This window comes from Artibeus jamaicensis, unplaced genomic scaffold, assembly GCF_021234435.1.
Source record: "Artibeus jamaicensis isolate MK-2021 breed Jamaican fruit bat unplaced genomic scaffold, CSHL_Jam_final contig_391, whole genome shotgun sequence".
In the NCBI taxonomy this organism is placed as follows: domain Eukaryota; kingdom Metazoa; phylum Chordata; class Mammalia; order Chiroptera; family Phyllostomidae; genus Artibeus; species Artibeus jamaicensis.
Window position 1 is genome coordinate 15310370 of NW_026521814.1, and position 23643 is coordinate 15334012.

Sequence of the window (23643 nt, forward strand, 5' to 3'; positions counted from 1 at the left end):
TCTGATTTTCCTAGACCTTGCACACTGCCAGTCAAACCTCGTGGAACTTAGCAAACTCCTGCAGAATTTGGAGATACTTCAGAGAACTCAGTCAGCACCGAACTTTACTGACATGCAGGTAAACACATTGCCGCTACTGGTAAAAGGACCTGAAGGTATTAACTCAGAATTTTTACTGGATTGTGCTATGAATATTTAAGGTAATATTTAAAGGGGGAAAAGTACAATACAAATTAGTTTCTAATATGGGGTTATTCTTAATATTTTTGAATCTTGGTGCCATTGAATTAAGCTGTATAATTTGAAATGTTTTACTTTTAAATACAAACTAGAAGAAAAAATCTGAATCAATCTTCCATGTTTGTGTTATTATGAGAAATAATAACTTTGAAGACATAACTGAGATGCTCCCAGAATTGTTACCATCTTTTCATGTAGGAAAAAAATGCTGAAGATCTCTAATCCTATAGATTTTGTATAGCAGAAGAATACATTTTATGATTAAGTTTTTGTCTTTCCTTTTAATGCCCACTATGCATTAGATAACACCTTTCTCTCCTGGCTGGTTTGCTCAGGTGTCTAACCACGAGTCTTGACTAACTTGTTCTCTTTGTGCCTATGTTGTCTGTGTGAACTTAATACTTTGTTGCTTTTAACTATTTGTGTAATGTAGGCTAACTGTGTAGATATTTCAAAGAAAGACAAGCGGGTCACAAGAAGATGGAGAACAAAAAGTGTCAGCAAAGATACAAAAATACAACTGCAGGTACAGACTTTTCTTTCATTCATATTTTTGCATATTTTATAGTCTCTATATCAGTTCATGGATGTGAAAAAGGTTACAGCAGCTTAACTGCTTGAAAGCCAATGCTGTTCAGACTGAGTTACGTTATATAAAAAAGAGGGAAATCTGTTCTTTTTACTCTGATCTAAGTAAAAAGAAATTAAAATAAAGGTCAAAATTATTTAATATAGCTGCAAAGTGGCATTCTTTTTCTCAGTTATGGACTTAGAACCATTAAAATAGATTTTAACAAAAAGTCACCTTAAAAATCTCAACTAAAGACCCAGTGGGTTGTATTGAACACTCATTTTTATATACTAGGCCTTAAAAGAGCCAGCTTTGTCCAGATTTTCACCTGTCAATAAAAAAGTGAGAGCTGTAATAGATTGGAAATTAACAAACCCGGGATCTAGCCTAATCATTGTGATTTCTTGGCAGTATCATTTCATGTATTTCTCTGAAATTTGGGGGGCTTCTTTTTGCTTCTGGGTAAAGGAGTTAATGATTTTTTAATTTCCTTTGAACTCTAAAATTTCATGTTTCTACACAAATAGATATTATTTAGCCATCAACAGTCACTTTTAAAATCTGAACTGAAGTCTTAATGTCTCATGATAAATTTACTTGAAATTTATTTTCAGTAAGTTATTTATTTGAAATGAGTAATTTGAAATTTCGAAATAAGATCCTATTTTGTTATTTTACTGCAATGATACTTATGATGAATGCCTAAAATCTCTTATATCATAAATCATATTATTTTTAGATCTTTAAACTAGACCCTGTATTTCTCCAGTTTTAGCTATGTATTCTGAAGGGCGCTTGCCCTGCACAATCAAAATTAGACTTATGACTTTGCCTTTCTTTTTACTGCACTATGAATCAATCTACATTCCAATACAAAGGTAAAGGGAACTGCTTTTCAGAATACTTCACTGTCTTCTGAATAAATAACAATAATAATTCTTTAGTTCTTACTGTATTGATAACATTTTTGTATAGTAATTCTGAATGTGTAAATAACAAACTCTTTGTTGCTTTGCTTGCTAATCTGATGTATTTGAAAATAAGTTTTTATAAGCATTAAAAATCCATGGTCTATTTAGAATTTCCACATTCTATGAACACAGCTTTTTGCATTCCTTTATTCAGTATGATTTTGCATGTTTTCCCCTCTATTTAGAAAATTAGTGCTATACAAACACATGTCCAAATGGCTTCAGAAGAAAATTACCTAAAATTGCTTTTGGCAGTTTTATTTGTTCTGAGCACATGATTGTCTACTTTTGTGACTGTTTTATTTGTTTAAAGCATGGTGTCTATGGTTATTGTAACCAGGAAAAAGAACCATTCTATTAAAAACATTTTTGGAAAAGGCTAGCATTATATGGACACATATATACACTTTAGATATTATTTCAATCTTGTTTTTATAAGGTTTCCCACTGAACAGATTCCCACTCACGGTTATTGTCCTGGATAGACTGGTTCTCAGGGAGCCGGCGTGCCACATCCCTGGCCAGCTGCTGTGGCCGTGAGGCCACCACAGTCCCCACCTCGCTCAGTTTTTCTGAAGGAAATAGAGCGCAACTCTGAATAGCCCGCAGAGTCAAGCCTTTTTCAGTGTGCAGAAAGTTTATGTTTTAAGTCATCAGAAGAAATTATATAAAAAGCAGGAAAATATTCTTCATCCCCATACTTGTACAACATTTTTGGGTAGCTTATTAGGTTTTAAGTTTTTATTTATGCTGTTTTGCTGTGTTTTTCTTTTGCCAAAAAAGTAACATGATGGCCCTTGTGATTCTGGTTTAATTATGTTTGAGGGAGATTGAAATCAGGTCCTACCCACACTCAAAAAAAAGTTTAAACTTTCAAAAGTAAGAGATTTAGTTGTAGCTCCAAGTGGAAATAATTAGACTTGGAGGAGTGAGCAGTGAGCTGTGAATCATTTCCAGAGAACCCCCAGCCCCGCATGGACTGGCTGGTAAAACAAAAGGCTTGGTGAGGAGGGTTGCAGAATTTGGTACTATCTCCGGGCCTTTTCTGCTCAGCCAAACCAGGCTCCCTTAGGCTGGGGAACCACACACTTAGCCCTGAGTAACTATAACCCATATAAATGCCATTAGCCATCAGTATTTTACCTACAGGTACAATCCCTGTTTTAAGTGTTTCTTGACCATGGGAATTCCATCCGATGGTGCCATGTACTTGCTTTGAGCCCACAATCATGTCACTACTTGAGCCACTTTCTGTGATGCTCATGAAGAAGTTGTTGCAGCCAGCTTGGGAGGCTTTGTAGTGAGTGGCTCAGTTTTCATCCCCACTATTGTTCGTAACTCTCAGTGTACCAGCTATTTGTGAATGGACCTAGACTGTCTGGTGGTGGTGGTGGTGGTTACTGTTACTGCTGTCGTTATTGGTGCCTTCACTGAGTTTTGCATTCAGCCTTCTGTAGCAGTTTTCGTTTGTAAATAATTATAAAACATCATTTAAAAAGTTGACCCTAGGAAAGTAAAAATGAACATGTTGTACTGGGTGTTCGATTTCTTATTCTTACCCGGGTTAGATTGTGCTGTTGATTCGAACGGGAAGGTTATGGCCGGGCGGCCACTAAAAGCCAGTGAGAACCAAGCCTCAGGAATCCATCGAGTAACTCAGTGAAGGCAACGTGTTTGTCCCAGGAGGCTCTGTGGAGATTACCTTTTAAAAAAGGACTTCTTGTCCTTTTTTAAAACTTCCAAACTTCCAATTTTATGGTTCTAATAAAAATCTCAGTATGATCATTGTACATTAACAATTGGGCTGTATTTTAAATGCAGAGGGGAAAGCAAGAACAGAATGATTATGGAAGGGTTTCTATAGAAGAGAGAGCTGCTGATGTCCTGTGTTGCTGATAGCATGAATCAAATACTAGATCCCTAGTTGTTGAAGAGAATGAGGGATAGTCAGAAGTATGGAGTAACCGATAAATGATCTGGGGTTGTTCATGTGTAGCTATCCTAGATCTCACAGGTGCTCAGATTACAATGTAGGCTCAAAGTAAGTTCTCTTTTACTATATTAAATATGCAGGTATTGTGTATAGGAAAAATGTTTGGTGGAAAGCAGGTGATATGTGTATGTGTATATATAATAAACATATCCTACACATACGCAGAAGATTTAAGAAGATGGAAGAGAAATGTGATTGCAATTTGGCAAATATAAAGAGAATTAGAGATATAAGAATGTAAAATATTTGTCTGTTGTTCCAAAAAGACTAAAGCACCCTTGATATTTTTTCTGGATCTGTACTGTTTGGTGACTTACACACATCTCAGTTCATTGGGATTGAAATTAGTGCCCCCAACCTTGAAGAGTTGGGATCTGTCAAACGGAGGCAGAGTTGCCTGGCTAGAAGGAACTGTCGTTCTTCTGATTCTTGTCCACCAAGAGGAGAAAAGAAAGGAAGCACGCTCAAGAATCCTTCCACTGGCTTATGCATAGGTGCCCATCACTGAGTGAAGCCTGTGCTCTCAGGTTTCATAGCTGCTTTCTGTAGGATGTTTTCTTACGCTTTGGGGATCCTCTTGGAAAGTTCTTCAGCCTGAAAATCCCAGCACCATTCCTACTGTTGAGTTCCAGAGAGCTTCACTGGAAGGGAATAAAAGGGGAGTTGAAGGTTCCTGCTATCCCGTTCCCTTACTTTTTCCTCTCACCAAGAAACAAAAAAATTCTGCCTGGCCATCAGGAAGCCCCCATTACAACCTGTTCGTTTTAATGTGTGTATATTATTTATTTAATTTCTTTTTCCTCAACTCATTTTTTTTATTTGCTTCCATTTATTGAGGGCCTTTGGACTTCCTGTAACATGACACTGCATGAATAAGGTGGTATGCAAATGCATTTCACCTTGAAATCCCAAGCTATTCATCAGTTCATACCTTTCTATCCCTCTCTGGGTGGGGCTGTTGTTCAGCAAGTAGGCGGATGTGTTTGGGTGTTCTGCAGTGAGAGGGATGCATTTTCCTCGCTGCCCGAATGCCCCTTAGCGCTCTTTTTAATGCCAGGATTTAGGAAAAATCAACCATAGTTAACCCCCCCCCCTTGTCCGATGATCCTTCGTCCTCCCATATCCTGTCCTCTCTCTGCCTCATCCCGTGTTTTTTTCCTCCCTCCTCTTCTCTCATTCACTGTCAGGAAGGGCCATCTGTGAAGGGCCAGTTCAGCACCACTCGGCGCCGGCAGAGGCTAGCGGCAGCGGTGGCTACAACAGTGAGTGGATTTCAATCTCAAGCAGACGTTTAATGACAATGAGAAACTGTGTACGATTGTCAGCCCCCCTGTTTCCATGGTGCCACTTGCGTGTGACCATGTCAACCGTGGCCTGCTCCTGCGTTGGCACAGCTTTTGCATGTTTTCTGGCTGCCTTTGCATGGCAGGAGTGGACCTGGGTGTTGGTGTTTGCGATGGAAAACTATCACGTAATCCAATTCTCTACCTGTACCGTCGGTGTAAGGAATCATTTTGATTCAAGGTTGTGGAACAGCACAGCCCCTTGGGGTGTGGGATATCCTTAAATAATGTTTTTTGTTCGTTTTTTTGTTGTTGTTTGTTTGTTTGCCATACTGGTATTAGAACCTTTGCTAACTGATTTCTGGTTTTCTAAGAAAAGTCATGTTACTACAGACATAAATTGTGCTTTTTCTTGTAGCAATGTGACTATTTGAACAGGATGTGAGAATAAAGAAATGAGAGGGTAAGAAAAGGTGAATTTTGATGTCATATCTAAATGGCTACACTTAGCAAGAGAAAAATGTTTCCTGGAGTGAATATTGAGCTGGACATCAGAAACTAAATGTGGCAAAGTAGAAAAACTTTGTCACAATGATGTTTAGTTCATATCTACAGGTTTGTTTGGGTTTTCTTTAAACAGAAAATAGAATGGATATTAGGAGGATAGAGGACACATTGAGGTAGATAAGGCAAATGACAAAGTTAAAATTGAGTAGGTGTTCCGAGTAGTGAATTGTCTGTGTGGAACTTGAAGTAGAACATGTCAGTACCAGGACCCTTTGCTGCATAAAAAAAAACCATAATATTTGTTTATTCATGACATCCTATCAATTTTTTTAAATAAAGTACTTTGTTCATAACAATCATAGGTGTTCATTTTTTATTATTAGGTAATATCTCTTGGATTAATAATAGTTTTACTCTTGGTAGTGGTTGAGTATATTTAATGTTAGAATTGCTGAAAATATGAAAAGGTTTTGGTTGTGTTATGGGAGAATGGATATTGGTGCAGGGATTGGTTTTCTACTAATGATTGATTGGCCACTACTCTTGCATTTTATCTAGATGCTTACCTGGACTGTTTGAGAAACAAAATTGATTTTGATTATAAAATGAATCAGTGACTTGGAATTTATTAGGGGACTGACTCTTAAACTCACATTTTTCTGACTCTCAGAACAAACAAATTATTGAAATAGATGTCATGGTTAATGTGTATCTTATACCTATACTCAAATGCAGATGAACAAAGTATACAACACCTATACGGTAACAGATTCTAACAATAGATACATGTATACTCTGTTAAAGAATTCTTCAGTGCAATCTTTCATTTATAAAATTAAGAAATCAAGTGATGATTACAGAACACCATCTCAGTGTGGAAAGGCAAATGCTGATAATGTTTCCTTAGGTAACATGCTTCTAAGATAGCACACAGGGAAGTGAATGTTTCTGCTTGTGTTCATTTTTTAATTGCAGATACATATAGTGAATAAAATAAAACTGGGATGAGAACCTATTTGAATCAAATATGTTTATATTTCAAAAGTTGAGGATAGAAGAGAAAACCCTTTTAGAAGAGGAAGGTGTTGACGCCTACCGTCCAGGATAGCTGTGACTGTGGAAGTTGAGAATAACTTAGATGCACCCAGTGAGAAGAAGTACTGGCAACACTTAGCAGTGAATTCAGGAATAGCCAGGGGGAAAGTCTCCCTGCACCCTCTGGAATTTATAACTTGAACCCCAGAGCATAGCAACCCTCAGCTGGCCCCCTTGGCCCCCCCCTCCACATCTCAGGGACCTGATGCCGGTGACTCCTATTTCTTTTACTGCAGTGGTTCTCCCTAATTCCCAGTTCTTCCTCTTCCCCACACTAAAGTTACGCCACACATTTTGAGCCCATCCTATCCTGCTGATACCTTTTATCCAGATTCTTCCACGCAACTCCTAGTCACTCATTTTCCTTGCCCACCTAGGTGTCTGGGACAGCTGAGACAGGCTCCCCCCCAAAAAAGTGCACCCAAGGAAATGTTTCAGGGGTTTATTATTGTCAATCCTGAGCACTTAACACCCAAGCGGACCATTTGCAACATCAGCCAGATCCAACAGAATAGGGGGTGGAAAAAGAGAAACACTGGCCCCTCAGCATGGATGGACTCTGAGAGTCACAGTGCAGCCTGCACTCTGCACAAGGGTCCTTGTACACGTGATGCAGGATGACAGCCACAGACCTGTCACCCTGGCTCCACGAGTCATCTGCACTTAGCCCTGCTCTTGCGGCTTCTCCTTTTCTATCATGCGTATTACCATTGCTGAATTTCAGTGCCAGTACCTTCACTATCAATCCGTTTGTCTTTTAACCTCTTCCTAGACAGGTGTTAAGAGCACCTCCCACCCAGGCCAGTGTGGCTCAGTTGGGTGGAGCACCATCCCATAAACTGAGAGGTTGTGGGTTCGATTCTCAGTCAGGGCACATTCCTAGGTTGCAGGTTCAGTCCCCTGTTAGGGCACACGTGGAAGGCAGCCAGTCAATGTTTCTCTCTTACACTGATATTTCTCTTCCTCTCTCTCTCCCTTCCCTTCCCTTCTCTCTAAAATCTGAGCATGTGCTCAGGTGAAGATTTAAAAAAACAAAAACAAAAGCCATCGCCTGACATCCCATTCCAAAGTGTAGTTACTAGCACCAGAATGGTCTGGTTTCGGGCTTCCTCCCAGTCACCGGATGTCCAGGAAGCCTTGGGTTCCTGACCAGGGCGTAAAGGCCACATCCAGGGCTGAGAGTCTGAGCACAGACACCGAGAGCTGTGGACAACTGCCATTCCAGCCGTCACCCACACAGAACCCGGTGCCCCTTACATTGTTCAATCCCACGAAATGAAGTCCCCAGACTGAAGAGGTGCGCAGTTAGGGTGAGATTAATGCATCTCACTTTGTCTTCTCAATTTCATTTCATGAATTCTTCTATTCACATGACCCGTCCATACACTTATTTTAACAAACAAATGAAGAAGGTATCACTACAACACTTGCAGTGGGCAGCGCACAGTTAGTGTTCAGGCTCACGGGGGCCTGTGTGATTGCAGTTCGAGGGGAGCATTCCAAGTCTCTTTCCCTGTGGGTTACATCCAAACCCACTTTCACTAGTCTGATTGCCAATGTAAGCTTCCATTACGTTCAAAATATGAATTTGTAACTTACATTTTTGTTTTGAGCTTCTCATTCCAAATTTTAGTAAAGAGGCCATGATCTCAGGGTCAAGTCTGGGTCCTTCCTGGACCCTCGGGGGCCCCCAGCGCGCCGTGGCCTCCCCGCACAGCAGCCTCCCCCAGCCGTCACAGCCCCCTCCCTGCCACCGAGGGGAGGGACGCCTCTCCAGGGCCTTGCCAGCCCTTGCAGTGCTGAAGGCACCCTGCACGGATAGCCCCCCTTTCCTTGATCGTCAGCGTTGCATCCCCATCACCAAACACCTGCATTCCTTTTTTTTAATGCTCTTCTGGTTCTTTGTATTGGGAAGCCATATCCCTAAATCTGAAACTTCCTGACCGACACCTTTCCTCACGTGACAGTCTCCCCTGTGGCCTCCAAATCTCCACCACCCTCTCCACGGATTTTCTGCTTCCCTCCTAGAGAGCTAAGGGCTGCCTGCTCTTTCTGGATTTAGCATCACCAAAGTTAAGGTCAGAAATTTTCTTTACCTACCTTCCAATATTCTTCCATATAAATGCCATTCCTTTATAAGCATCCCCAGAAGACCTCAGTTGTTGTTCTCACACGGTTGCCTGGACAGGATTCTAGCAAAGCCTTAAACCCAAGTACTCCATTTTCTCAAAGGGCTTACCTGCCTCTGTGTGTGTGTGTGCACGTGCCTTTTCTGTGGAAGCCAGAAACTCTGAACTTGATGAGATAAACGAGCTGTTGACATCTCCCAGCCCAGAATAGCAAGGTCCGCATGGAGGGTGAGATAGAGTTACTTTGATAATTCCGGATACCAAATGATTCGGATCATATACATGAGCATGCTTAGAGTAGCTGAATTTAGGGCAAAGCTTCATGCTTACATCCTTCCCCAGGGAGTCTTGGGTATCTTTTTAGATGTATAACTTCCTGCCTTGGCCGAGTGACTTTCAGAGGACTCTTTCCCGGGTGCACAAACCACAGCCTGGGTCAGATTTTTTTGGTTCTCTCCACCTGCTCTGAGCAGCATCTGTGTCCTCCGTGCATGAGCACTAGCTCATGTTCATTCTCTCTCTCTCTCTGCCTCCCTCTTTTTTTCCTATCAGGAAGTTTAAAGCAAATTTTTTAAAAAAGGGCCCTGGTTGGTGTGGCTTAGTGGATTGAGCACCAGCCTGCAAACCATAGGGTCCCCGGCTCAAATTCCTGTCAGGGCACACGCCTGAGTTGCAGGTCAGGTCCCCAGTAGGGGCCACACGAGAGGCAACCACACACTGATGTTTCTCTCCCTCTCTCCTTCCCACTGTGTCTAAAAATAAATAAATAAAATCTTTAAAAAATGGAAAAAAGAATGTTGTTCTGACATACATATACACCAGACAAGATATCGTTTGCCTCCTCCCACATCACATTTCCTGTTCATTAGAAGATGTGAATTATGCTGTAATTTATATAAAATTCAGCTTGCAAAGGAGTCTAAGGGTCTGATTCTTGAAGGTAATTGAATGAACATCTGCAATAAGAATTAGGGGAGGGCACCTGTAATCTGATTTACAAAACGAATCGGCACTCTCATTTTCGAAGACTGTCTGGCTGACAGCATTCGTCATGGTCAGGTAGAATGTTCTAGAAGGAAAGGGCAAGGACCTTTGCCTGCACTCGTCACAAGCTTACCCCAGATCCAGCCTGGGCAGAAAAGTGCCTCTAACCATTTGGAAAAATCTATAGTAATATGACTTTTTTTACCTAATGCTTTTCCGTATTGACCAGTTAATAAGCCATGTTCATTTATGTCACAGAGTTGTGTATAATATACAAGGGTAAATCACAGTAATTTATGGAACATGTATTTCATTTACAGATTTATTTTGATAAGTGAATTTCAAATTTAAGCCATTATTTTTACTAGTAAACGTTTTTGTGTTTTACCTAATGGCTGTGGAGCAAGTGACTTTTCCTGTATTTGCACCTCTTGAGTTTTCGCCTGTTCGGTGAGCTCAGAGAGAAGTGAGCGTAAGAAGTCCTCCGACAGGAGTGCCCAGACTCCATAAGAGAAGGGCACCCACGCCACCGTTCAGTGTTTCTGCCAATAATCTTTGTAGATAAAGCTGTGGGGCCAGAGCTGAAGCTCATCTGGGAGTTCGCCTCTTCTCCCTGCCTTCCCATCACCCTCTCCCCCTGGACCAGGGAGTCGGGCGCAGTCCCAAACCCACCGTGGGAAGTGAGGCCTCCTCCCACCCCTGCCACCTGCAAAATGGAGGAGTGTTGAGTGTCCCCGGGCATGTCGGCAGAGGGGACGTGTCATTTTGAAGAAGGGCAGAGACCTTCTGTGTGGAAGAGGAAGCGGCAGAGCGCACTGTTGCTCATCAACGATTTGTGCCTTTCCTTTCAGGTCCCATTCAGTGCCACCATGTCACCCGTCCGCTTGCATTCCTCCAACCCCAACCTGTGTGCAGATATTGAATTTCAGACGCCCCCTAGCCACCTCACCGACCCTCTGGAAAGTTCAGCAGACTACACGAAACTTCAAGAAGAATTTTGTCTAATTGCACAGAAAGGTAACAACACACCTAGCGCGCCCTTTCGAGGAGCGCTCTTCTTTGGTGAGGGTGCCGTTTACTCGGCTGTCCTCATCTAGGCGGCCGTGGGCAAAGACTGAAGGGTCCGTGTGCTGGTCGGGGTCCTAGTAGAGTGCAGTGGGGCACGGTGCCTGCTCCTCGGGGCAGCGCACGTTGTGGGTTTACTGTTTCGACTGAAGGAGGGAGAAGGAAGAAGGAAAACAAGGACTTATCGCAGGCAGGCCCGCAAACACCACTAAAAACTACATTTTTCTTAGCTATTATTTAATACATAATTGGGGCTATCCTTAGCAAGGCAAAAAAGGAAATAGACTTTGTTCAAGTCTCTCTCTTTTTTTATTAAGCAACACATTGATCGTACTTCACAGTTTGTGGGTCTAAAGCAGTTCTGTGGTCTGGACTGAGCTCACTCGGCGCTCTTCTGCTGGAGGCTGGGCGCAAGGGGCGTGCAGCTTCACCCACGTGCCCGGCATGTGGGTCGGGCCGATGGAAAGCTGCACACAGCTGTGTCCCTCCCCCTCCTCATGGCAGCTCCCCGGATGGAGTGGGCTGGAATGGAAGCTTCTGGTTCTGTTCAAGGCCAGCTACTCCTCTTGGTCAGAGCTTCGCAATCCAGTGCTGACTGGAGGGGAGAAGAAACAGACCCCACTGTGGAGTCTCTTTTTTAACATTAAAACTCAATAAGTAGTGTGAAGTTCAAACGTCATCAGCCACAGTGAGTAGGAAATAATAAATAAAATGCAAGGTGGTAGAGTGTAGGTGGGCGGGTTCTGTATGTATTTACCAGGAAGAACCTCTGTTCTCAAATTACCTCTCCCCTTACTGCTATGTTATTTAAATGTTAGCCACTGGAAAAATAATTAAATAAATAAATAGAAATAAATTTCAGCCACTGAATTCACTTGTGCCTTAAGTTAGTGCCTTCAAAGACACTTTTTTAAATGTATAATCTCTTGGAGATAGATATACTTATGTTTTCAGTCACTATCACTAACATCTTACTGTGAATTAATCACATTTATTTCCCTGGAGCTGCTGGTAATGGGTTATAAAACATTATTGAAAATGTGAGTTAAATGGAACATCTCAGACACCCCCTGACTCCCCACACTCAATACTCAAGAAACCAGTGGCTCAGGAAAACAGGGAGCATGCTGAGGGTGCCCCTGGGAATGTGGAAGTCAACAAACATGTGTACACTCAAACCATCAGCACACAGGTGCTGCCGGGTATTTCTTTAATTCCATAATCCTAAAGTAATTAAGCTAAATTATCCCCTCCCCCCTTCCAGTGGAGATTCTGGAAGTCTAACATTCTTTCACGGGCTATTTTACTCAGAGTACATTTTTATTACATTTCTTAGCTGGTTGCTAATTATGTCATTAGACTAGAGCAATGTATTTTGTTTCTATAATGGCACAGGTTTACAGCCAGCACAGCCGGTAGCTTTGACTCGTGGGGGCGGGGTGTAGGAGCAGATAGACTGAGAAATAACAGTGTAGCCGCTAAAGGAGATGGATACATTTTTCGCTAGCCTCAGGAAAGCTTCATGCATTTCGCTTGTAATCCTGAGGCTTTCGGGAAATCCAAAGTTCAACAGACTTTTAAAGCCTCTGTTGAAACAACATATTTTCTTTTCTCCTATGCTAGGCGAGAAGGGCTTTTCTCTGACTGTTGAGTGAACTCTTTAGAAAGTATTATGGATTTTGAGATGACTGAGAGACTACTTTTAGAGCTGCCCGTGGAATTAATGCATTCCAGCTATCAAGTGATTATCTCTAAACTGATGGCAGAGAATGCAGCACATAAATCAATAGATCAGGAGTCCCTTGTGATCACACCACTTTACCCCTTTAATTCAGGCCACTGTCGATGCTAAAATTTTGCACCTCTTTTAAGAATAAGCTTTCTCAAATAAGGGAATTCCGCTTTTTAGAAGACCTTGCATATAACCAAAATTCTGTTACTCTAAAGATAGGAGTTGGAAATTCAAGCTTTTGTAATTTAAAATGAAAGGCTGCCTCCAACTATCCCAGCGGATGGGGTTAGCCTGCAGGAACAGGAAGGGAGCACTCCTGACCTCGGGATGTTCCTGGCCAAGAAAGTGATGTAGCTGCTGCTGCTCAGGCTGAATCGGCTCCTGACTCAAAGGGGCCTAGTGAGAACTTCCTAGATCAGCTGCCGGTTTTATGTGGACAGGACTCATGAAATGCTCCTTTTATTGGGTGCCCACTTTTGAGAAATAATTTTGGGTCATTCCAGGTGGCTTGCATGTGTCTTTATGGTGCACAGAATTGCTCAAACGCTCTCGTCAACCGTAGCAGAGTGAGACTTGTCCCCTTTTCCTTCCGGGACTTATGGATTGACTTATAAATACTGATACTTAGGATTGATTTGGGTGGCTTCTCTGGTGTGAAATGTTGAAACTTCCACCCCGATCAGTTACCATGGCCATGTTTGTTTCCTGTGTAGATACCAAGACAGAGTACGTGTAACCTTTCCAGAAAACGTTTGTGTATGAGTTCAAGTGTCCAGATGTTCACAGTTGTTGATGTTCTTCCTGGCCTCATTCGATCTTTGTGTCTCACCTTTCTCCCCGTGCAGTGCATTCTCTGTTGAAGTCTGCATTTAATAGCATAGCTATAGAGAAGGAGAAGCTTAAGCAGATGGTTTCTGAGCAGGATCACAATAAAGGCCACAGCACGCAGATGGCACGGCTCCGGCAGTCACTGTCTCAGGTAAACGACAATGTGTGTTTCTTGCTCGTAACACACCTCCACTTCTGTGCGGCACTGGATGGGGGTGGAGGCAGCCGGTCACAGGGGTGGCAAAATCGTCTGTGACTCTCCTAAGACCTTGGGTGTCAATATTAAATTTTGTTACTTTTCTTCCATAGAAGGTCATGGTTAAGGACAAAATCAACCAAACTTACTTGCAAATATATACTTATTTTGGCTGATTGAATACTTTTAATCCCTCTCTGTAGTCATTTATAAGACAGTCCCTGGTTTTCGAATAAAAGAATCATGTACTTACACTTGGTTTACACTTCTGAAATATGGTCAGGAATATATTCCATCCAGTGTTAGAACAAAATCTGTTAGGCCTTCCATACTGAATGTTTTCCCACTTACAATGCATGTCAATCTATTGAAATACTGATTACTATTTTCCTTTTTTTCCTGATTTTCACTCTTAGAATCTTCTTCCTGTTTAAGTATGTTTCCTAAAGCTAGACTGTCATTTTTCAATATGTCTTATATGTATAGTATATATTATTTAATATATATTCATAATATGGTATTCTACATATATCATATTTCTGTTATGAATATTAATTAAATCCCTATGTATATCCAAATTGAAATTTCTGATAAAAATTCTTTAAAGCTATGCTTACGCTCTTCTACACTGAGTACTTGCTCTGACATAAATATTTTCTTTAGTCTGTAAATGCACTTTAAAAAATTTCTTTGAGAATTCAGTGTTGTTATGTGATTTTTGTGTGGGAACCCAGTGTTTATATAAAATATTATTCATTTCCTGGTGCCTTGGATCAGAGTGAAGGAGCCAGCAGACCCTGGGTAAGTGGTTTCCATGCGGATCAGCTCCTGCTTGAACACTCTCCCTCAGTCCTGAGAAACCGGACTTCAGCTGTCTCGCCGTGTTTTATGTACCTGAACTGTCAGCTTATGTTCAATGTGACCTTTCACCTTCTTGAGCGCTGTTACCTGGGCCGCGCTGTTACCTGGGCCGCGCTTTCTGCATTCAGTGCGGATGAAACACTGTCAGTTAGGGGGCCTGTGCCGCTTCCCGTGTGACACCGGGGACTCGGGAGTATGAGTGTTAAAAGCAGCAACTGTCGGCCAGTCTGCAGAGGGATGCATTCGTAAACATGTGAATGGCTTTCCCTGGACTAGTCTCATGTCGTGTATTTGTTCATACAAATGGATAACACGAGTTGACGTTAATTGCCCTTCTAGATCATTATTCTGAAAGTATCACGAATCAGAAGATCAAAATAATGGTGAGATAGACACATAAATGCCAACTTATAAACATAAAATGCACTCTTACCCCCCCTATATGCTACAATGTTTCCTTCAGATGTATTTAACGGAGGAGGCTTAGTACTAGAAGATGTAGCTTGTACTAAGAAAAAACAAGATAAGCTTCTACTAAGGAAAAAAATGTGTTTGTTTCTTGCTTGCTTGCTTGGTTTTATTTACTTTTTGGTAAGGCAGAGGATGGTAAATAGAGATCTGGGTTGGGGCATCAAATGAGATTGGAAGTGATGCTGAAGAGAATTTTAAAAGTTACTTGTTTATTCCTTTATTCATTGTATTACATTCAACTGACTGTATATGAGGTGTGTGAGGTGTGGAACAGCAGTGTAGAAGTAGCCCTGGCCGTGTTCCCAGGAAGCTCATGGTCTGATGCGTGAGATAAACTGTGTTTCTCGGGAAGCAGCTACACGGACCGCGCTACACGGATGGGCACGTGGGTGGTGCAGCTGTCCAGGGCTGTGGTCACCCCGGGGAACAGAAGAGCCCTGAGCGGTGTGCAGGGCCACGGTCAGGAGGCATCGCGCCTCAAAGCAGGCGTGAGTAGGCAGCAGCAGCTCGCAGGGAAGGACCTGATGTGAACATGTCAAAAGTAAAATAAAACGAAATTTTATCAGTTTTGCATCCTTTGGGTCAAATATTTTCTTCTCTTGTCAAAACATATTTATTTATGTCTAGACCTAGAGCCTCAATAAATTTTTGTGTTTTTTTGGTTATATTTACTTTTTAACCAAAAAGCTCAACTTTATCCTCAAAAGATGTAAAAATAATTTGGTACTATAAAGATGGTTATATCTATTATATCCCAGTAGAGAATTCAGTACTTCCGGGCATGGATTAGCACAGCGTTTGACTATGTTTCCACCCCTGTGTCTGTCTACACCTCCCCCGGGCCAGCCGTACTGTTCAGGGCTGTCTGCTCCCATCACCTCTGAGGCTGGCCTCTTTCTGGAGCTCAGCACAGCCTTTACTCTAGCATTTAAGTTTACTGTCAGCTCACTCTTTAAAGAATTACTACCTGGGGTTAGACCCCTGGAGAGGTATCTGCAGACTGGCAGTTAATTCAGTGGCTAAAACATAGGATAAACAGGAAGAATCAGTCAGGCGCCACAAGTAATGTAGCTATGAATCAGCTCACCAAGGACAGCACAAAAGGGTTTAGATTTATCATTGCTGGGAGGCCTTAACTGAATTGATGAGTGATAATTTCAGAAATGGGAAGTATTACTTCCTATTTCTATATATTAGAAAGTTTAGTCTAGTACAGTATGGAGGATGGATGGATGGAACGAAGGTGGACCTAAGGTACTTGAGATAATGCAGACCTGAGCTAAGGAAGTGAGGGGTTGGTAGAAGGAAGGGATGGGTTTCAAAGACACTGAGAAGGGGAGGCAGCATGGTTTGGAGAGGGACAGGATATTAGAAAGGGACAAGGAGACAGACTCGAGATTACTTTTTAGGTTGTTTGCTGGGATAACTGAGTAGGTGGCAGTTCTTTCCTCCACAGATGAGCCACCAGAGGAACTGGTTTGGCAAGGGTAAAGAGTGAGCATCTTCTGTGGAGAACTAATTGCCTGTGGACATCTGACAGGCAATGAGATATGTGGATCAGGGCTCAAGAGGGAGGTCAGGCTGGAGAGAAGGCTGTGGGTGCGCAGCGTGTCGCTGAAGTCGCAGGCGTTGATAAACTATGTTTTCAGTCAGAGTGAAAGAGGGTCAGTGGTGCTGCCATAGAAAACATTAATAGTTAGAGGACAGGCTGAAGGAAAGTAGGCTCCTTTGATAGAAGCCCAGGGGAGGCCACTGAAGAATGTAGATAGTGATGACCATTGAGATCAAGGGTAAAGGGTTTTGAGAGTGTCGAGAAGGAAATGATGAACAGAATCTGATTTAGCAGCAAATAATGTATGGACTGAAGCAAATACGGGCACATCGATGGTGGGAAACAGTGGACTCATGGAGCCATCCATTGGCCGGCCAGCCCTCCTTCCATTGTCCCTCTTTTAATGCAGCACTTGGAGTTGAACAAGGTATTAAATAGCTTGACAACACTGCGACGGTTTTTCTGAATATGTTTTGATACTAATATTCCTTCACACTGTAGTGAGATTTTCGATGGCCTAAAGGTGTCTTTGATCTCATCCAAGTGTCATCAGTTAAACCCCAGATATTCGTTTTATGACCAGTTGTCAGGCCACATCTCCTCGGAGAGAGGGAAGGAGAGCCAGGCTGTGGAAGTAACTTCTTACACTAATCTAACATTCATAAAGCATATATTTATTTGATGTAAGTCCTGTTTGATGCATGGCTAATGGTTAAAATGATGCTTTTCAGTACAGCCGTTATGTGTACCCACTTGGCAAACTCTGTCACCCCCTTTAGAAGGCACAAAACACACAAAACATGAGCATTGGTCACTGCCTGTTCAGCGTAAATTGCTGCCTGCCATGGGCACGTAACAAGTAACAAGGCTGAACAGTATATTCAAGGCCAAATTCCTCTTCCTAAGGGATTATTTCTTCCCTGATCTATATGTGCACAAAGACATGCATAATCCCGTTATTGTGCTTCCATGGGACTTTAAAAGTAACCTTCACACCTGAGAGCTGTATGGATGCTGGATTCAAGTCAGTAGGACAGAGCACTTCGTGTGACATCTATCTCTTTATAAGTGACTTTGTTTCACAACGATTACAAGCTCATGTTTCATTGAATGTAAACCCTGAACACCAAAATTAAAGAGTATTAGTAAGGCTAAGGTAACCTCGGCCCTGCAGATTACTAGAATAATATTCAACTGGAGTCCTCCTTCAGTGTGTACACTCAGTCACTGCGACTGATTTCTGGCCTCAGAATTTGCGCACAGCTCACGCTGAGTGCAGTGGGTACTAAGTCCGTACGGACGGACGTGAGCAGCAGAATGGGATCCTGTAACTCCATCCAGAAATGCTTCGTTTCACTAAGTCAACGTGCCATCAGCTGTGAGATGCACCGTCACTTTGGCCTTACTAAGAAGGAAGAAAAACTGCTGTCAGTTGAAGTGACTCAGCGCTTCAGAGGTGTCAGATGTGGGGGGGGAATGTGCATCTTGGAATTAATGAAACGTGGTGTGCATGGGAACATAAGCAAAAATTTGGCTTAGTGTACAGAGTAGCGTATTAAAGTCCCAGTCATAGTACTTTCCATCCTTTCCACTACAGCTTTCAATTAACCCAAATCAATATTCAGTGTTGGGATAAAAGCTCCATATATAGTTGTTCTTGAATTCAGCAGTTCCCTGAAACTTGGCCAGATTTGTTCTGTACAAAAATATTCTTCATAGAATCTTCTACATCTTTTTTTTTTTAGCTATACAGGAAATTTAAATTAGTATCATTTTGGACATAATTTGGCAATATTTATTAAAGTCTTAAAGAGATTTTATTATTTGATCCTTTGATCCACGGCTGATATGTGTAGTACAAGGAAATAATACTGAATATAGAAAACCATTATACACTTAAATATTCATGGCAGCTTCATTTATTCTAGTAAAATTCAGTAGCCGCCTAAGCGCCCAACACTAGGAAATAACCACTGACTTGTTGACTCTTAAAATCACATTCGTTAAAAAAAAAAAAAAAAAAATCACATTCGTGCCCTGACTCCGGTGGTTGGAGGGTCATCCTCCTGCCCACCAAAAGGTTGTCCGTACGAGAGGCAACCAATCAACGTCTCTCTCTCTCTCTCTCTCTCAAAAAAAATAAATAAATAAATGTGTCCTCTGGTGAGGATTTAAAAAAGAAAGAAAATCGTATTTTTGGAGAGTTTGTAACATAGGTGTTTATGTGCAAAGAATAAGTGGTAGACATAGCATGTGAAGTGTGCACCTGTTAAATAGGGTGAAACATGCGTAGCAAAAAAAATTACTGAGCTATCAATGGTTGATTGAGTAGTAAGGTATGAATTTTTAAAAATGTTTTCCTACTTTCTACCTTTTCCAAATATACTAAAATAGTATATATTTATTTTAATTGAAAAAAAACTAGGTGAATTTAAAGAGATATCCAGGATTTGATTCTTGGTTGCTCTAATTTTGACAGTTTCCATACTCATTTCCTCACTCCCTTTGAACGAGTTTGGCTTTTACCTGAAGGGTTTAAGTCTCTGGTGACTCCATCTTGCCCTGGGTTTGATGTCCTTCTCCAGCCCTTAGGCTTCCCTCCATGTTGCCTTCCCAGAACCCACAACTGCATTCAGTAAAGTGTAGATGCCAAAGTCTCACCCAGGCTAAGGCACATTCTCACCCCTTGTCTGCCTGAATAGATGGATGGTAGTTCATAGCCAGAGCAATGGGGCTTGAGGCAATTGATTCTCGCTCAGATCTTCAAGAGGGTAACTTCTTCTATAGAAGGGGAATGAATTGTGTGTTTCTTGGGTATATTTTAGAATTGCATGTGTATGAGGGACATGAGATGTTGGGGAGATGGGCATACCATGTGGAGAGTCTTCAGTGCAGTCCAAGTTCACTAGCAAAAGCAAGTAGTAAGTGTAGGCATAGAACCTGCCTGGTGAAGAATCTAGGCAGAGTTCTTGAGCCTTTTCCTATGTGCCACTAATAAACCAATGTTATTGCTGACAAGTCGCCATAGCTTTTCTTGCTCATTGGCTGACACAGTAGCTGGTGATGTGCCTCCTTTTTCCTTGCTTCATCCCTGTTTGGGCTCCTTGGGTGCCTTCCACGCATTGTTTCTGCCACTGCCTGGACTCTTCTATATTATTTATCACTAATAACATCATTTCACTGAAAATACCTGTATCCTTCAATGTTCCGAAGGCTTCCGTGCTATCATTACAGAGAAAATAGTTGAGTTGCAGGAAGGGAAGTAATAAATGTGGTCCTGAGCACTCCCCAAGAGCTCTATACCATAGAGCTCAATGGTTGTAGCAAACTTCGGAAACGGTGCATATGATCGAGGCAAAAGGAGGAGCCGCCAGGAAGGTGCACAGAAGTGGGCCGTTGCATGCTCCGTTGTACGCTCAAACCCTCCGTCCTTGGGGTTGTCGGAGTTGGAGTCATTCCCCCCCGTGTTTGTGCTGTGTAACAACTTCTTTCTACCACTGCATATGTATTACTAATACAATATTCCTTTTAAAGTTTTAGCTCATTCTCTGTGGCTTATGATGATTCCAAAAGTTACAACTAAGAACATCATAGTCTTTGTTGTCTAAAATGTACCTGTGTTCTGGTTCTGTTTTATGCTTGCTTATTAACTCGAAGTTCCATGTGTGGTTTTTGTCATTTTAAGGCACTCAACCAGAATGCTGAACTGAGGAGTCGGCTGAGCAGAATACATTCAGAATCCATTATTTGTGATCAAGTTGTCAGTGTAAATATCATTCCTAGCCCTGATGAGGTAAGGCTCATTTTTAATAGATGTAGACTACTTATTTTATAGCATCTAAATCTACTGTGTATTTCTGTTTATTTTTATATTTTTGTTCCTTTGCTGTTAATAAGATTCCTGGTATAAATATTTGTGTTGCAGACCGTTCAGTGTTTTCTTTGGGGTAAAGGGTATATATGAGCTTGGTATCATTTCTTCTTGGTGATCAGGGTCTATTTTTATCTTTCCTGTGTTCACCAGATACCACTGCATATTTTAGTTTATGTATACACCAGCTTGTGAATTTTCTCTGTCTGTCTCAGTCTTCATTGGAAATGTTCATATTATGAACATTTAGCTGAGCAAATGCTAAATAAAAGTTCTCTTAAAGTTTATTTTGCAAGTCCTGCCCAGCTGGTGTGGCTCAGTGGATTGGGCGTGGGCCTGCAAACCAAAGGGTTGCCGGTTCAATTCCCAGTCAGTGCACATGCCTGGGTCGCAAGCCAGGTCAGATCCCCAGTAGGGGGCGCGCCAGAGGCAACCACACACTGATGTTTCTCTCCCTCTCTCCCATCCTTCCCCCTGTCTAAAATAAATAAATAAATAATCTAAAAAAATAAAGGTCCTACATAAGGAGTCATCTGAGCTCTCTAACTTAATAATAATGGTGGAGCTACAACTACCACTGATGATGATAATAATTAATAGCTAACGTGTGTCACATGAATGCTTATTAGGCGCTGGGTGCTGTGCTAACCCCCTTACATATAGTTATCTCATCTGACACTCCCAGCGACCCTCTGAGGTCGGTGCTATTGTTTTTCCATTTTGCAGAAGAATTTTTGAAGAAATGGTAAGAGGATAGGAGAACATTCTGTATTTGGGCTGAAGTTAAGTATATAGTTTGTTTTATAACCCTTTATAAAATTATTATTTTACCATCATGAGCATTAACACTTTTCAACAGTAATATTAGGGCTTTAATTGGAGTGCTACATATAGCAAGGTGAGAGTTTTTAGTAATACTCAGGTCATGTCTGCACCAAAAACGTGTTTTACTAGAAGCCCACAGGTACAACTGTTCTACCATCTAACTGCTTAGATCGACCGTCTAAGATCACCGGCTTCCCTGTGATTCGCGCTGCCCACCATCTGTCCGCTCCCCTGCCTGGGTCCCTTGATCTCTGATGATGGTAATGCTTACTCAGCTGCCCAGGATCTGGAAGTATTTCTAAAACTTTGTCATTCAAATATTAGTTAACGGTCTTGGGTGGAATCTTTTTTCAACCTGGAATGTGTACTAGAATGTTATATAGAATATATGCATTGCAGTTCTCTTACATATTTTTCATATTAAAACTGAAATAGCTTCCTGGAGACCTATGTTTATCACTCACTGGACAGAAAATAGAGGTTCGAAACAAGGTTTGACTGCCTTTTAGATGCTTTAGACGCATTGGAAGGAAATTTATGCGGTTGTCATTACTGAGTTGCAAGTGAGTGTTGCTTGTGGTCACAACTCTTGTAACATATGGTGTGAAATTCTCTAGAAATCTGGCTAGCACGTCGTGGTCTAATTCGAACAAATCGCTATCCTTCGCACCAATAATGACCACGCCATATGCTCATGCTTCTCTCCCCTGTAGGCTGGGGAGCAAATCCACGTCAGTCTCCCCCTGTCACAGCAAGTCACCAATGAGAGCCGCCTTTCCATGTCAGAGTCCGTCTCCGAGTTCTTTGACGCCCAGGAGGTGCTCCTCTCCGCAAGCTCGTCCGAGAATGAGGTAAGCTTCTTTGACGTGTCCACCCCAGCTGCTTCTGACTGTGAGTTGGATTTAAAGGAAGTAAGACTATGGAACTTTATAACATCAGCATCAGATAGCCAAATTGTCACGAAGCCAAAAGCATGCAAACTATGGTGGTTCCCATTTACTGAGGACCTAGCACTTCTGAACATCAACTGATAACCCTTGAATTTGATGAATAATAGGAAAAAATTAAGCATTTATTCTAATTCTCCTGTACGATTCATGTTTCAGGGTAACAAAATAGTGGATATCAGAGGTTTTTGTGGAAGGAGACAAGCTAATAAATGTAGAAAGAATGAGAGAATTTGAAAATCATCATTCATGCTTGAGGGGGCAGTGCACACTCATCAGTGTGTGTGTATTACGTAATTTGTGTGTGCGTGTGTGTGTGTGTGTGTGTGTGTGTGTGTATGTTTGCCAGAGGCAAGAATTTGAAGGATAATGTCTAGCATATCTAGTTGAGTAATTATAATTTTTAGGTTACCACTGCCTGTCATAAAAGTGTTATGGATTACTTTTCACACTCATGAGTCTTGGCAAAGTCTTGAAAACAAAGAATCTCTTATTTGGTCAGGTTGCAGAAATGTATGAAATTTACTGAAATTCAGTCAAAAAAAAGTAGGCTTTTTTTTTTCAAATGGAAGAAGCCACCAAAGCTCTTTCCCACACAGTTGATTAGGAATTTTGTCATTTGAGATTGTAAATCTGTACTGCATTTTGACAAAAAGGAAACAAATTTGTCGCTAAATGTTATTTTTATATGCACAGAAAATAGGTTGGAAGGAAACATCCTGACAGTCGGTGTAGTTGTTTCTGGATGTTTAGAATTATAAGTGATTTTAGAAACATAAGCGGAAAAGAGAGAGAAATAATAAACACATATGTCACCTGTCTAATAGAGGAAAGGTAAAATAGAATTCCAATATCAGGCACTAAACTTGTTACCAAGCCATGCACCTGACTCTCAAATCCCTAGTCATGCATTAACAGAGTCACAGGCTCCCATTCACAAGCCAGAGTACTCGTTTAATTATTCATAATGATAATTGATGCTATCAGATAGACAAAATAATCATGCTTGGTAATTAGTGTCTCTTTCCCTGAAGGCAAACCTGCACGGGAAGCCTAATTGTAGTCAGGAGGTGGTTTGGCGAGCAAGGAAAGAATGGGAGCAGGAGAAGTGAGCTGAGGTAACTCGCGGCCAGGATATGATAGCTTCAGCCTTTCGTCTCCACTGTCAGATGCTCTGCCCCTCGGGTGGGGTGTCTGTGAGCCAGTCTCTGCACCCCGTGACCCCCGTGCTGGAGACGTGCTCCCAGCATTTCCTTTTCTGACTCCTCCTTTTCTGAGCTCCCATTGCTGACCAGTCCTTCACCCTTCTTCAGTCAGGTTACCGTCAAACTTGATTCTGCATTATCTGGGCTCTGACCCACCATGTGGTGGCTATAGCTCATCTCTTAGAAAGCGACCTTATTTTCATTTCCAAGTTCTGGGGCATACCCACCTGGGAGTCCAGTTGCCACTTGCACCAGACACCGGCAATGGCAATGCAGACATGAAGAGGACATGGAGCAGGTTATTGCACAAATCCAAG

The 23643-nt window shown here is 41.8% G+C and overlaps 1 protein-coding gene across 7 annotated transcripts in view; it reads left to right on the forward strand.

Annotated features, from left to right (window-relative positions):
* Positions 1–23643, forward strand: part of OSBPL6 (oxysterol binding protein like 6) — a 198216-nt gene that overhangs the window by 152899 nt on the left and 21674 nt on the right. For 5 of the 7 annotated variants that reach the window (XM_037130069.2, XM_037130068.2, XM_037130070.2 and 2 more), the window contains 7 exons: positions 15–118; positions 674–766; positions 4963–5037; positions 10625–10790; positions 13416–13549; positions 20164–20271; positions 21888–22025. In XM_037130069.2, the coding sequence (XP_036985964.2) occupies positions 15–118; positions 674–766; positions 4963–5037; positions 10625–10790; positions 13416–13549; positions 20164–20271; positions 21888–22025 (818 nt within the window). The remainder of the gene's footprint in view (positions 1–14; positions 119–673; positions 767–4962; positions 5038–10624; positions 10791–13415; positions 13550–20163; positions 20272–21887; positions 22026–23643) is intronic. The other 2 variants (XM_037130072.2, XM_037130074.2) reach the window with 2 other exon arrangements.